General features: G+C 42.3%; 1 protein-coding gene across 2 annotated transcripts in view; it reads left to right on the top strand.

Moving 5' to 3' along the window:
* The window catches only part of MAP3K15 (mitogen-activated protein kinase kinase kinase 15), a 191,669-nt gene extending 178,182 nt beyond the window's left edge, over positions 1-13,487 (top strand). The window contains exons 23-29 of one of the 2 annotated variants that reach the window (XM_069944508.1): positions 862-1,047; positions 4,617-4,722; positions 8,105-8,312; positions 10,864-10,973; positions 11,102-11,205; positions 11,523-11,599; positions 12,000-13,487. In XM_069944508.1, coding sequence (XP_069800609.1) covers positions 862-1,047; positions 4,617-4,722; positions 8,105-8,312; positions 10,864-10,973; positions 11,102-11,205; positions 11,523-11,599; positions 12,000-12,078 — 870 coding nt within the window. In that variant the 3' untranslated portion in view covers positions 12,079-13,487. The remainder of the gene's footprint in view (positions 1-861; positions 1,048-4,616; positions 4,723-8,104; positions 8,313-10,863; positions 10,974-11,101; positions 11,206-11,522; positions 11,600-11,999) is intronic. The other variant, XM_069944509.1, reaches the window with a different exon arrangement.
* The last annotated feature ends 1,261 nt before the right edge of the window (positions 13,488-14,748 follow it).

Here is a 14,748-nt window from a genome sequence, read left to right as displayed (position 1 = left end):
AAATGGTAAGTGAACAAGCAATGACAGGAGTTTATGTAATGGGCATATGGACCCGTAGTGCTACCGAACTGGTTTGGCTTTGAGCCACATTAGGGAGCGGAGTCTAAGAGTCCTTTAGATCTTCACCCTTTATTCTGCTTCAGGATGCGGAAGCTGGACTTCAGAGGCTAGAGGACACCAGGTCACTCTACAAGCATGGTTCCGCTGTGGGGAGCAGCTGGCCTCAAGAACCAGACAATTCCGATGCTAGGCTCCAGAGAACAGTCCAAATGAGTGTAGGTATCAAGCGGAGTTGCCAACAAGAAAAGCAGCACAGTACTAGTAATGTAGCAGCAGCATATGAGTCTGGCGCAACAACAGGACAATTGGCTTTAGGTGCTGGTCAGACAGTCTAAGTCGGCAACAGGAGAGGCGAACAGTACAGAAGGGGTCAGGCAAGCAAGCGTAATCTGAGAAACAGGTCAGAATAAATAGAACAGCAGACACAGGAAAACATGTTCACTTAGGAAGACAAGAATTAAATAATGCTCAGGCAAGGAGGAACAGGCAGAGCAACTTTTAATAGGTGCAGGTGCAACATGATTGGTAGAAATAGGTGGAGACCCATTGGCCCCTTAAATATCAGGTGAGCAAGCAGCAAGGACTGGGAGGAGCAAGGATGCCAGTGGACACCAGCGGATCCAAAAGGAGCGTGGAGTGCAGCAGAGTCCAAGGTGCCGGTCGTAAGTACCTGGAGGAAAAATTACCTGAACCCCATTAATCTGGAAGCTCCTAACAATAAAAGTAACTGGGTAGCTGAGTGCTTTGTACTATATAGTTAGATTCAAGATTAAATATAATACCACCCATTATATTCTGCAGGGCTCAGAAGACGTGCAGCTGTCAGTCACTCACATCAAACAGATTATCAGTATCCTGAGGGACTTTATCCGTTCACCAGAGCAGAGAGTTATGGCTTCCACCATATCCAAGCTTAAAGTGGATCTTGACTTTGACAGCACATCTATAAATCAAATCCAGCTAGTCCTGTTCGGCTTCCAGGATGCGGTGAGTAGTCAGTATGATTTTACATATAGTAAGGTTTTGAGAAATTGATGCCATATTTTTAGTATTTGTATTTTGCAGAATTACCAATGTTATTTTTATTGGATTGTGGAAATTTGAAGGAACACGTATGAATTTAAGCAGTAAACAAAAAGATGAAACAAACCAGAATATGTTTTATATTTTAGATTCTTTAAAGTAGTTAGGCTGGGTTTACATATATGAGTTTGCGTCAGTTGCAGTTTTTATCTAAAAACTGACCACAACTGATGCCACACATGATGCCAAAAATGCATCAGTTGTCATCAGTTTTTCTATCCTTTTTTTCAGCAAAAACCATCAGTTGTCACAATTTGCTCTCATCAGTTGACATTTCTTTTCCCTATAGGTTTTTCTTTAATTTTCAATGGGATTTTAAGGTACTTGCAGTATAGTATAGTGGCAGCCCCTACACGGCTCTACATAAAGTAATGCAAATGGGGTTTCCAGGGTGTACATGCTACCGCACCCCTACATGTATGTATTCAGTGGTGGATTTTAATGTTTGCGATTTTTTTTTTTTTTTTTTTACTTTTTTATTACAATTTTTCTGGATTTGATGCAACCAAAAATGCGCAATTTGCATTTGTGGATTTTTGTGCACTTGCGCTGTTAACCGTGCGAGATCAGGACTGTGATAAATAGTTCGGGCGATTACGCACACGGTGATACCAAACATGTTTGTTTATTTATTTTTATTTATAACATGGGAAAAGGGGGGTGATTCAAACTTTTATTAGGGGAGGTTTTTTTTTTATTAATAACAACACTTGTTTTTTTTTTTTTTTTACATTTATACTAGAAGCATAAAGCATCTGGGACCGTGGCAGTTCAGAGCGGGGTCGCCACACGGCCACGCTCTGAACTGCCAAAATGATCGCATGGCGTATATACGCCTGACCCCCCCCACAAACACACACATACCCACCTGACCCCCCCCCCCCACACACACACACACACCTTGAGCCACCCCCACTACCCCACCCCACAAACACACACCTTGACCCACCCACACTACCCCACCAGACCCACCCACCCCAACACGCTACCCCACCTGATCCACCCACACACCACCCCCCTTATCCAACCACACACACCTCCCAACCTGCCCCCCCCACACACACCAATGAAACCTGACCCCACACAACCCCACCTGACCCCCTGCACAGTATACCATCTGACCCCAACACACACTACCCACACACATTAGCCTGCATGCCCCTCCCAATAATTAATTAGTTTTTAATTTAATTGCAAATTTTAAAATGTGAAGGAGCAGAGTAGTATACCTCGATCCACTGCTGTACAATAGAAAAACCAAAAGCAGGAACTTCCTGTACAGAGTAGGACCCCACAGGCACATGGCAGACTGCCAGCTTGTATTTAAGCACAATAAATTAAAATAAACATTATAATAAATAAATAAACAAACAAAATTAAAGATAATGGACCAGGAAGGGGAGGGCTTTGGTGTGCTGGCAGAGAGCCTCTTCTCGGAGCACCGGAGGCTTGAGCCGGACGAGTGAATACAGCATCAGTCATCACACGGCTTGCCTCCGGCGCTTCATTCACTTTAGTGGATGCGGCGCCGCACAGCCTTGCGGGCCGCACGGGAGGACGCTGCATGCTGTCACTATTTACACACCGCATATATTGAATGATCCTATTGAAAACAATGGGATCAGTTCAATAATGCGTTTCCCTCAGGCGCTTTCTCATGCGCCGGAGGGAAACGTCGTCGCACCGCCGGACAAATGTAAACCCGGCCTTACCTTTTGTTTTGATGATCACTTTGCACACTCTCTGCATTCTCTCAACCAGTTTTATAAGGTAGTCACCTGAAATGGTTTTCAATTAACAGGTATATGTTGTCAAGAGTTAGGCCTGATGTCCACAGACTAGATTTACAGACCATGTGATATGGACTAGACCTTAGAACGCCTGGCATCATCTTTCATTATGATGCTGTGAGCTCTAAAATAGTTAAATCTCTGCACTTCTGCAATGACACAGCCATGTCAGTACACTGATGCGGAGATTTAAACAGTTTCAGTGCTCACAGCATTATAAGGAACGATAATGCCAGGAATTCCGCAGTCTGGTCAATAGATGTAAATGTGTGGAAGTTCTGGTCCTAAAATGGGTTTGCGACATCTTTCGTATTGTGCAAAGGCAGGATTGGTACACAGTTCTATACAGTGTTTAGTCCTATTCAGCTACTGTTCTAATCCACATTATGGCAGGAAACACAAAAGCACTAGATTCTCCCAGTCTTCTCCAAACAGTTGAGATGTGATGATGTGATGATGTGACAGATACTTCATCTCTACAAGACATTTACATGGGCTCTAGTTTTGGGGTGCTGTTAATTTTCAGTTTCTGAGTCTGGTAACTAGAGAGGAGTGAACAGTAGGCATGGACCCAAACTTACTGTAAGTTTGCTTATCTCTATTGGTAACTCTTATGAACTTCTCCTGCAAAGATTAACTCTAGGTCTTCCTTTCCTTCCTAATAACAGCCAGTTTCATGATAACATTTGATCATTTTCATACCAAAGTTTGAAAGTTTGAATAACCTTAAAGCATTAGTGTCACTTAAAAAAAACAACTTTTAATAGTCATGTGAAAGCTTTAGGAATAAACACTGTATAGAACTGTGTAGCAATCCTATTTCTGTACAACACAACCTATGGTCTCAAACACATAATGAATGGAAGAAATTCCATAAATTCTCTTGAGAAGGCATACCTATTGATTGAAAACCATTCCAGGTGACGAAGAAGAGGAGACTACTTTAAAGAATGTTAAATTATAAAACATATTCTGCTTTGTTTAAGTGTCACTATCGTTATAACTTTCAAAATGTAAATCAACAGTAGATGTGAAATAAAGAAAGTTAGCAATTTACGTTATTTTTATTTATTTTTTTTAGTTATCATGGAAAGCACTGCACTCCCTGTTTTTAGACCTAAACACAGGAAGTCCCGTGTTTCCCTGGTCAACTGCGCTTTAAATGAATGTAAATTGTAAACTGTTGATTTAGATTTTTAACATTATAACAATAGGGACACTTTAAAGCATAGCTGTCACTTTTTTGTGACATGCCTATTTACCACTTTTTGTTTGCTTACTACTTAATCCCATATGTGTCTTCCATCTGAATCTACGCTGAAAAAAACAAAGACGAAAAACAATAAATAAAGGGTTTGTCTGGATCCTTATGTTGGGATATCAGCAAAAAGCTATGCCAACATATATCATATATCATATACCCATTCACTGTAAGGGACCAAGTGCAGTCTCCTAGAGATAACTTTTGGTCCATGCCACCCCCCCCCAAAAAAAAATAAATAAATAAATTGTTTAGCCTGCTAGACTTAAAAAAAGTAAATGGGTAGACTGGATATTATTTTGCCAGTAAACAAGTTATCCTGACTTACCTCTGACATACTGGACGATTATCATGTGAATCCAGCCCGAGATGCATGTGTGGAGTGTTTTTATGTGCTCTATGTTTGTTACATGTCTTCTCAGGTTAATAAAGTCTTAAGGAACCACTTAATCAGGCCCCATTGGATGTTTGCTATGGATAATATTATTCGTCGTGCAGTGCAGGCAGCTGTCACTATTCTTATTCCTGGTAAGTGGCGGTAAAGTAGTAATAGGAGTAAACATGCAGAAAAATTACAGAATCTGTCGGCTTGGGCAAAGATATACTGTTTATAAAACTCCTAAATATATGGACTATGGTAAAATGTTTTCTTGCTGTATTTATTATTTACATAATTTTAAAGGAGAAGTCCAGATAGACCCATTTTTTATCACAAGTGGCGGGGAGGATAAAAGAAAACATGCTCTGACCTCCCAGGCTCCAGCGCTGGTGGCTGCTTCCTGGTCTGAGTGGGGACCCAGGTTGTGACTAGAGATGATCGAACAGCGCTAATTTTCAGGTTCGTACGAACTCGAACCCTCGGTATTTGACTCCCGCAGTCAGACAGCCCGGGTCCTAGGGCTGGGCGGTATACCGCAAAAATACCGATACCGTCTCTGGTGTCGGTTAATTGACCTCAACTTGGCCAGGACGGTATCTGCGGTATTTTTGTATTTTTATCTCCTGGTCTGAGCTGTCCGACCTGTCGGAGCGCCTCCTCCCCGCTCCAGTCCCGGCTTGTCAGTACCTTCCCCCTGTCAGAGCGTCCCCCAACACACACACACGTGCGGCCCGGCGTGAGCGCTGCACGTTATGTGCAGGGACACCGGTATCAGAGCGGGAGGTGGAGGAGGAGCAGCAGGGGTGAGAGTGTCTGAGTGCCCCATCCCCCTGCACCCGGCCCGTACAAGCGCCCCCCCCGCCCGTTACCAATGCGCCTGCACCCGTCCCAGTATCCCCTCCCGGATCAGTACCGTACGAGCGCCCCCCCCCCCCCCATCAGTCCTGTCCCGTACGAGCGATCTCACACCACACACACATGACCGGGAAGCGCTGCACCTGTTGTCCTGTGTGTGCAGGGAGGACACGGGCAGGATATGGAGGAGCAGCATTTGGGAGGCTGCCGTACTGTAGTTCCATCAGCATCATTAACAGTACAGTGCTGCAGCTTAGGAGGAATGAATGGGCTGCAGCACACAGCAATGTTTCCTATAAGTTATGTGTGTGGCATCCTGCCTGCTGCAGCCCATTCATTCCTCCTAAGCTGCAGCACTGTACTTCCCATACCCTCATCCCTATGTGCCCCTTATATAGTAATAAAGCCCTAATCGTCCCCCCTATAGTCATACACCCCTATCCACCATCTATCCCTATGTGCCCCCTATATAGTCATACACCCCTATCCACCCCCTATATAGTCATACACCCCTATCCACCATCCATCCCTATGTGCCCCCTATATAGTCATACACCTCTATCAGCCCCCGTATAGCAATACACACCTATCCGCGCCCCGTATAGCAATACACCCCTATCAGCCCCCCCATATAGTCATACACCCCTATCCGCCCCCGTATAGTAATACACTATCAGCCCCCCTGTATAGTCATACACCCCTATCCGCCCGTATAGACATTCACTGCTATCAGCCCCCCGTATAGACACACACTGCTATCAGCCCCCCGTATAGTCATACACCCCTATCCGCCCCCGTATAGTAATACACCCCTATCAGCCCCCCGTTTAGTCATATACTGCTATCAGCTCCCGTATACACATACACCCCTATCTGCCCCCCGTATATCATACACCCGTCCGTCCCCCCTGTATAGTCATACACTGCTATCAGCCCCCGTATACACATACACTGCTATCATCCCCCCTGTAGTCATACACTCCTATCCACCCCCCTGTATATCTTACACCCCTGTCCGTGCCCACTGTATAGTCATACACTATCAGCCCCCCATATAGGCATACACTGCTATCAGCCCCCCTGTATAGTAATACACCCCATATCTGCCCCTCCCTTTACAGTCATACACCCCTTTCCCTATGTAACCCCCTGTAGATACACGTCCAGGTCTCTGCTGAGACCCCCTAATAATGATGACATTACTTTTATTTTTTTTACTTTTTTTAATCAAAATATTGCTCGTTTGGCATAGCAAGTGGGTGTGGTTTGCAAAAAGGGGCGTGTCATAATTATCGTTCAATTATCGTTACCGCAGCTTAAACCGCGATATTGATTTAGGCCAATATCGCCCAGCCCTACCGGGTCCCACCTGAAAAGCAGGAATACAGCCTGGGCCATAGGCTGTATTCACCTTCCCACGGAACGGGAAGACTGTGGGAGTCAAATACCGATGGTTCGAGTTCGCACAATCCTTAAAATTAGCGCTGTTCGATCATCTCTAGTTGTGACGTGTTAGGTCTGCGCAGCTAGCCAGTGGCCACAGTGGGGTCCTGCCTCATCAGCTGACTGGGCGAGCGGACCTGACACGTCACAACCTGGGTTCTCACTCAGACTCCCCCCCCCCCCCCCCCCCCCCTTCCCAGCAGTTTTGAAAAATAGAGGTCTGTCTGGACTTATCCTTTAAGGTTCTTTGTGCACATTTTGATCATAACGTTTGAGTCCATGTACAGGTCAAAGCAGACCCATCAGATTGAACCCCACACTAGACTTAACTTTCTTGTAGCCAGCCCCTTCATGCTAACAGATCACGGAATCACAAAGGCAGATCCCGCAATATGTGTATATATAGATGGCTCTGCTGTCCCCATTGGGAAGATGATAAATGTCAGAAAACCTAAGGGTGCCTGGCTGCACGGGGTCCCGGGGTCCTGCTCTGCTGCCCAGCCAATCAGTGGCTGCGGCTGGGCAACACACTGATTGGCTGGGCGGCAGAGCAAGACGCTGTGACCCCATGCAGCCAGAGCCAGGTAATGTATGGAGACAGCGGTGCGGGAGCCGAAGGGGTTAAGGGGGCGGCTGCATTACATACACGCAGCGGTCTTTCAGACCACTGCTTGTATGTATTGATAGGGGCCTTCCAGGACCTCGGCTTGTAGCAGAAACTCACAGCAAGTTTTTTGCTGCGAGCCGGTATGTGTGAAGGCACCCTAAGGGTCTGTTCACACGTACAGACTTGCTGCGTATTTATCGCTGTGAGTTTCTCGTACATAAATTCACAGCGATACTGATTACTATAAAGTCAATGTATGTGTATTCTCGCTGCGTGTTTGGTGCGATTTTTACATGCGAGTTTTGATTTTCACAGGCAAGTTCAACACCACAAAAAACGCAGCTACTTTCATGCGAGTTTGATGCGAGTTTTACGCAGCGAGTCTGTACATGCGAACAGACCCTAAAGAAGAGTTTGAGTAACCTTCTTAGGCAGAGTTTGTTTTTTAACATCTATTTCTGTATGTATCCATTAAAGTGCTCAGTATTTCCCACTGTATTCTAGTTTGACGTTTCCTGCACATGTGAAATCCTTTTCTTTTCTCAATCAGTATGTTGTGAACATAAAGACGCACCTCACAAGCACAGAGTCACTCTTATCTTGTCTTCATTCCGTGTACTACACAGAGCTAAGAACACACTTGGGACCTGCATCAGAGAGTGAAGGAGTGGATAAAGAAGTGGAAGATGAAGATTACCAGCCAGCTCAGCAGAATAGTTCTGAAGAGGCTGTAATGACATCTGGTGTTAGCACGCTTAGCTCAGTGGTTTCACATGAGACACAGGGTCATCAGCTAAACCTACAGCTTGGAAAACTGAAACAAGAGACCAACAGGTAGGATGACAAAAGCCTTACCAAAGAATAATAGATTACCCTGTTCATAACAGGGCTCCCATCTATTGCTTTTCCATCAAACAAGGAAAAAAAATCCTTGTAAAAGTGAGAGGGAGAAATTCTAAAACATTTCAACCTGGAATGTTTTCTTTTTCCTTTGTAAAGGATGACATTCTTTATTTTGGCTAAAAAAGAAGAACGGATTGGAAATGATTTTCACAGATGCATGTGAATGAAGCCCAATCATTTATATTCAGGGCATTTCTGTTTTTAATACCAAAACATGACTACATAAATGGATTAAAGGGGTTATCCAGTGTTCGAAAAACATGGCCACTTTCTTCCAGAGACAACACAACACTTGTCTCCAATTCAAGTGTGGTTTGCAATTAAGCTCTATTCAGATCAATGGCACTATTTGTTATGAGAAGTGCTGCTACCTTATCTGTTTCTTTCCCTGACTTCTGAGTCTGCTAACTTCTGCTGGAGACACAGAAAACAGTGTCTGAACATTCCTCTCCATCACGCTGCAAACTCCCTCGTCCCCATCCCTACATGTAAACATTGTTCCTGGCTGGGCTCAAGTTGCTGGCAACCCCACTGTAAATAAGCCATTCACTCCCCCGAGGGGGCCATCCAACATCAGTGCAGTGACAGCTGGCTACATACATTGTTCACACGATTGTCCCTGAAAGGGCGGGGAGTAGTTTGCAGCAGGATGGAGAGGAATGTTCAGCCAGCCACTGTTTTCTCTGTCTCAAGCAAAAGGCAGCAGACTCAGAACTCAGGGGGAGGAGATAGATGAGGTAATAACAAGTATTGAGCAGATTGTTAGTCTCCAGGAGGAGTATTATTGAAAATATGTTATGGTACGTTTACACAGATTTATCTGAAAGATCTTTGAAGCCAAAGCCAGGAACAGACTAAACAGGGAACAGGTCATAAAGAAAAGACTGAAATTTCTCCTGGTTTCAAATCCAGTCCTGGCTTTGGCTTCACAAATCTGTCAGATAAATCTGTCTGTGTAAACGCACCATTACTTAACCAGATAATTCCTTTAAAGGAGAAGTCTACCGAAAATTTTTATTAAAGTATTGTATTGCCCCCCAAAAGTTATACAAATCACCAATATACACTTATTATGGGAAATGCTTATATAGTGCTTTTTTCCCTGCACTTACTACTGCATCAAGGCTTCACTTCCTGGATAAAATGGTGATGTCACGACCCGACTCCCAGAGCTGTGCGGGCTGTGGCTGCTGGAGAGGATGATGGCAAGGGGACACTGAGGGACACAGGGCAGTGGAGGAACACTGAGCAGCCCCCTGCCATCATCCTCTCCAGCAGCCACAGCCCGCACAGCTCTGGGAGTTGGGTCGTGACATCACCATTTTATCCAGGAAGTGAAGCCTTGATGCAGTAGTAAGTGCAGGGAAAAAAGCACTTTATAAGCATTTCCCATAATAAGTGTATATTGGTGATTTGTATAACTTTTGGGGGGCAATACAATACTTTAATAAAATTTTTCGGTAGACTTCTCCTTTAAAGTATTGTATTGCCCCCCCAAAAGTTATACAAATCACCAATATACACTTATTATGGGAAATGCTTATAAAGTGCTTTTTTCCCTGCACTTACTACTGCATCAAGGCTTCACTTCCTGGATAAAATGGTGATGTCACGACCCAACTCCCAGAGCTGTGCGGGCTGTGGCTGCTGGAGAGGATGATGGCAGGGGGCTGCTCAGTGTTCCTCCACTGCCCTGTGTCCCTCAGTGTCCCCTTGCCATCATCCTCTCCAGCAGCCACAGCCCGCACAGCTCTGGGAGTCGGGTCGTGACATCACCATGTTATCCAGGAAGTGAAGCCTTGATGCAGTAGTAAGTGCATGGAGGGGACTTATCAAACATGGTGTTAAGTGAAACTGGCTCAGTTGCCCCTAGCAACCAATCCGATTGCACCTTTAATTCCTCACAGACTCTTTGGAAAATGAAACGTGGAATCTGGTTGCTAGGGGCAACTGAGCCAGTATTCCTTTTACACAATGTTTGTTAAATCCCCCCCTCTATGTGCATTTCCTGTAATAAGTGTATATTGGTGGTTTGTATAACTTTTCGGGGGAATACAATAGTTTAATAATTTTTTTTTTTTCCGCCAGACATTTCCTTTTAGGAGGCTCTGTAATTTCAGAAAGGTGATTCCTAACCACATCGTAGGGGATAACTAGCAGATCATTAGGATTGCACTTCTGACAATACAGAGTGCAAGAAAATTGTGTGCAGTAATGAATGGAGTGTTAGTGCACGCACAGCAACTGCTCCATTTAGGGTGTTTACACACAGTGCCGATTCTTGTTCTCTGTGTTTACCTCAGCTGATCGGTATGAGTGTTGGTACAATGCCAACAAATATTGATGGCCATCATTCAATTTTGCCTGCACAACCCCTTAAATAAAAGTGTGTTATGAACCCAGTTAATACTGTAATTTGACAAACCAATATATTTTTGTTAATTTATTGGCTCATTATTATATTGGTTTATTTTGGCTGTAGATTATTGGAAGACCTTGTTCAGAAGGAAAAAGAATACCAGTTTCTTCTAAAGCAATGTCTGGAACAAAGAAGCCACGACTTGCATCTCCTTCAGATCAAATCTAGTATGGGTAAATATTACTACACCAACTCAAATAATAGATGCCTTGGTTTCTAACCACATCTTATTATGAAGCACACATAATATGGATAATTGAAGTTGGATAATTGAAGTTGCATTTCTAATTTTCATTGTTAGATGTTCCAAGATCTGCATCATTTGTGTCCATTGGCATTAATAGAGACCAAGAGCTGGTGGACTGGCTGAGACAGCAGGGCTGTGGCGAAGAGGTTGTGGAGCAGGTAATGCTTACCACTCATTACAGATCATTCTCTAATCCGCAAATGGGCAAAAAATGCACTAAAATATGAGTTTTCATCCCCTGCTGACTTTAATGAAGAATGCTAACAAAAAAAATAAAAAATCTGTCACATTTTAGAGCAGTTCTACTTGAAAGCTCACATTAAAATTAACGCAAGCCTGAAAAGACAAAAATCTGCAGAAAAAAAAAACTACACAGCAAATTCCATGCTGATTTTAAGGTGTTTTTTCAGATAGCTTGTCGTCCATGTGAACTCGATATATTATCTGACTTCTTTTGTGTGTATTAACTTATTAGTTTGTTGAAGAAGATTATACCCTTTATGACGTTCTACATGAGATCACCAAAGAAGACCTGAAGAACCTAAAACTCAGGTATGGCTCTGTAATAATAGTTCAGAATCATGGCATGTCTTTAAAATTTCAATCTAAGATGTGATAAGGATACCCCTGTAAACCCAAAATGCTATGGGGAAGAAAAAAAAACAAAAAAAAAAAAAAAAACAATCCAGTCTGGATACCTCAATTTGCCAGGATGACTGCCGACTGGGTCTGAGAATACAACTAGGACTCTAGTCACTCTAAATAAATAAAACATATATTATGTACAAACACTGAAGAGATATAGAATCTGTATCCCATATATAATGCCATTGCCATTCAGCCGATACATTTTTTTATAATTGATTATAATTTGCTTGAGGGCACTGGATAATGGTAATAGATTGTAGTACTATACTCTATGCAGAAACTAATGCTTTTCTCTGTATCTCAGGGGCGGACCTCTGTGCAGGATCTGGAAAGCAATCTCCAAGCATCGAAAGCCTAAGAAAATAGTTGGTGTGGACAATTGACATTATACATGTATCACACCTGTGGAGATAGAATGTAAAGTGTAACATATAGGAAAAAAACATTCCAACTTTAAATTATTTATCTTTTGTACATCTCTGTATAGTTATTACCTCCTAGGTGTGTGTTGTACTGTAACTAGTGTGCAGCATTGGGTATTTTTTCTGTAGGAGTCTGATCAGATAGTATAGATACTATATATATCAGATAGACTGCAGTAATGTAGCAAGTAAGTTGTATCAAGGGTCAGTGTAAAAAAAGCACTAAACCTAAGGTAAAGAGCTGCTAGTTGTGAGACAACAATGATTGCCAGGCCAGCACTGTCACTGAACTACCTGTCAGTGACATTACTGAAGAATGAAACAAGGAACAATAGACTAAAAGCAAATGTGAGACAGGCTGGAGGTTTTGTGCTTCTTTAAATGACCATTTATGTAGGGAAAGTAATAGCAGGTTGCCATGTAACATATGGTGATATTTATCTGTCTGACATCAGGAGCACACCATGGCTATTGATACAGTGCTGTATAGCTGGATCCATCCTGATCATAATGACTTATACTGCTGTAGCAGAGCCGGTCCTAGAATTTTATTTTAAATGGCAGTGATTACATATTTCACTATGTATTTAAAGAACCTCAAAACCAGTGCTACAGGTACTTGCACATATTATTATAACAACCCCCACTTGTGAATGAATTTATTAGGTATAGTTTTCTCTGTACAAAAAACAGGAACCACAATTGTGAAGCTACTGGAGGGCACTGCACTGAGCCACTTTAACATATGATTACGTATAGTGTGATACTGTCATTGACACGCTGTGATTTTTTTTATTTTTTTATAGACTACTGTTACTTTAGGGTTTTTTGTATTAAGAAAGACATAGGGGAAAAGTTGTAAAAGTTGTTAGGTTTTTACATGTCAGTGATACTGTCGGTATTTGTCACTTGGTGGAGAATAAAAGTTTCAGGAAACCCCTTTTAGTGATAAAGAAACAAACATTGTATACATGGTCATTCTAATTCATATGTGCCGATATTGCTGAGAACTTTACCACCAGACCTATCAATGACTTTTACAGACCTCACACACTGCAGAATTTTTCTGCATAGAAACTGACTCGCAGTGCCAAATACATGCAGTAATTTCTGCATCTGACAACCAGGCTCCTGTGAATAAGATTCATTGATGACAAGTGCATGGATAGCTCGAAAGCCCATGCAGATCAACTGGGCAGTTATGGAAATTTGAATGTTCATTTCTGGGGCAATTTCACCCCTCAATGTAAAATCCACGTGTAATAAAATGGAGATTTTCTATCCGCCATTTTTTTTGTCTGCTTCACCTACTGTTGCTCTTACCTCATTTACTATTTTGGCACTCTTCCTTTAATAAATTTGACATTAACCTTGATGTAATATTTGTATGTAGGCAAAGCTTGGATATTATATATACATTTTCTATTGGCAGTATAACCACTTTTCCTGCATAATAAATGTGATAAAAAGCTGAACGTCCTCAAGGATATCCTCCCCACTCCTATGTCAGATTTGAAAAAAAACAAAAAAAAAAAACAAAACAAGCTCTTAGTGAGCTTGTTGGAAAAAAGGGTTATTTATAGAGATGAGCACTTAAATCGTAACGGCCTTTTTTTTTTTGCATAAATCAGTAGTATAAGCAATTTTAAGAAACTATTAGGCAAAAAAAAAAGCCTCTTTCTGTACTTAAAAAGCAATTTCCAAGCCTCCCCCCTCACTTCTTATCTGTGCATTATCAGGCAAATCCACCCTCATTACATAGAAGCCAGTGAAGACTGCTTTTGCTGTGTCCATTATATCCTATGGAGGGGCCGAGGGAGATGAGTGAGCAGGAAGAGGAGACCTGAAGATCAGCTGTTTGTAGACTGTCTGGGCACCTAAAACCTGAATTCAGGGGTCAAAAAGGTCAGTGCTTATCTAGAAACTTGCTGAGAGAAGATTGCAGGTGTAGTGCTGTGCAGGACTGCTCCATGCTCACTCACTCCTCTCAGCCCCTCCCCTCTCCATAGAGCATAATGGACATAGAAATCCTGGTTCTTCTGCAGTGAGGGGGGACCTAGGAAAACTGCTTTTTCAGTACAGAAGTAAACCTTTTGGTAAATAAAACCTATTACAGAGTTTCTTAAAACCGCTTGTACTATAGATATTTGTTTTCAGAAAATAGAAACAGATTAGAGATAAAACAGTATCTGACTAATCAGTAGGAAAAAAAAAAATTAGGTTACACATACCAATAAAAAAAAAAAAAAAATCTAAAAAATCTGAGTCTTTATAAACTTTCCATTAATACAGCTGATAACACTCATCCTAGGGCTATGCTATGTTCTTTCAATTTGTCAAGTCTGTAAACACTCTCCCTTTCAACTGCAGAATAATTATTATAATTAGACTTCCAGTATTTATTTTAGAAATGCAAATGGCAAGGTGCTTAATGGATGTAACTAGTTACTTTCACCAGTGTGACTAGACCAGGGTAAAGCTTTACTTCCTCAGAAAGATCACCACTTATGTATATAAACGGTGTCTGTTACTGGATATAAGCCTTCTTCACATGTGGCACTCTAAAAAAAAAAATCTGATAATCTTAAGGTTTAAAATGGAAAAAGTACTGAAAGAAAAAGAAAGATACTA

This window comes from Dendropsophus ebraccatus, chromosome 11 (assembly GCF_027789765.1).
Source record: "Dendropsophus ebraccatus isolate aDenEbr1 chromosome 11, aDenEbr1.pat, whole genome shotgun sequence".
NCBI classification, from domain to species: domain Eukaryota; kingdom Metazoa; phylum Chordata; class Amphibia; order Anura; family Hylidae; genus Dendropsophus; species Dendropsophus ebraccatus.
Note: the sequence above shows the minus strand (reverse complement) of the source record. Positions and strands in the feature narration are given on the sequence as shown.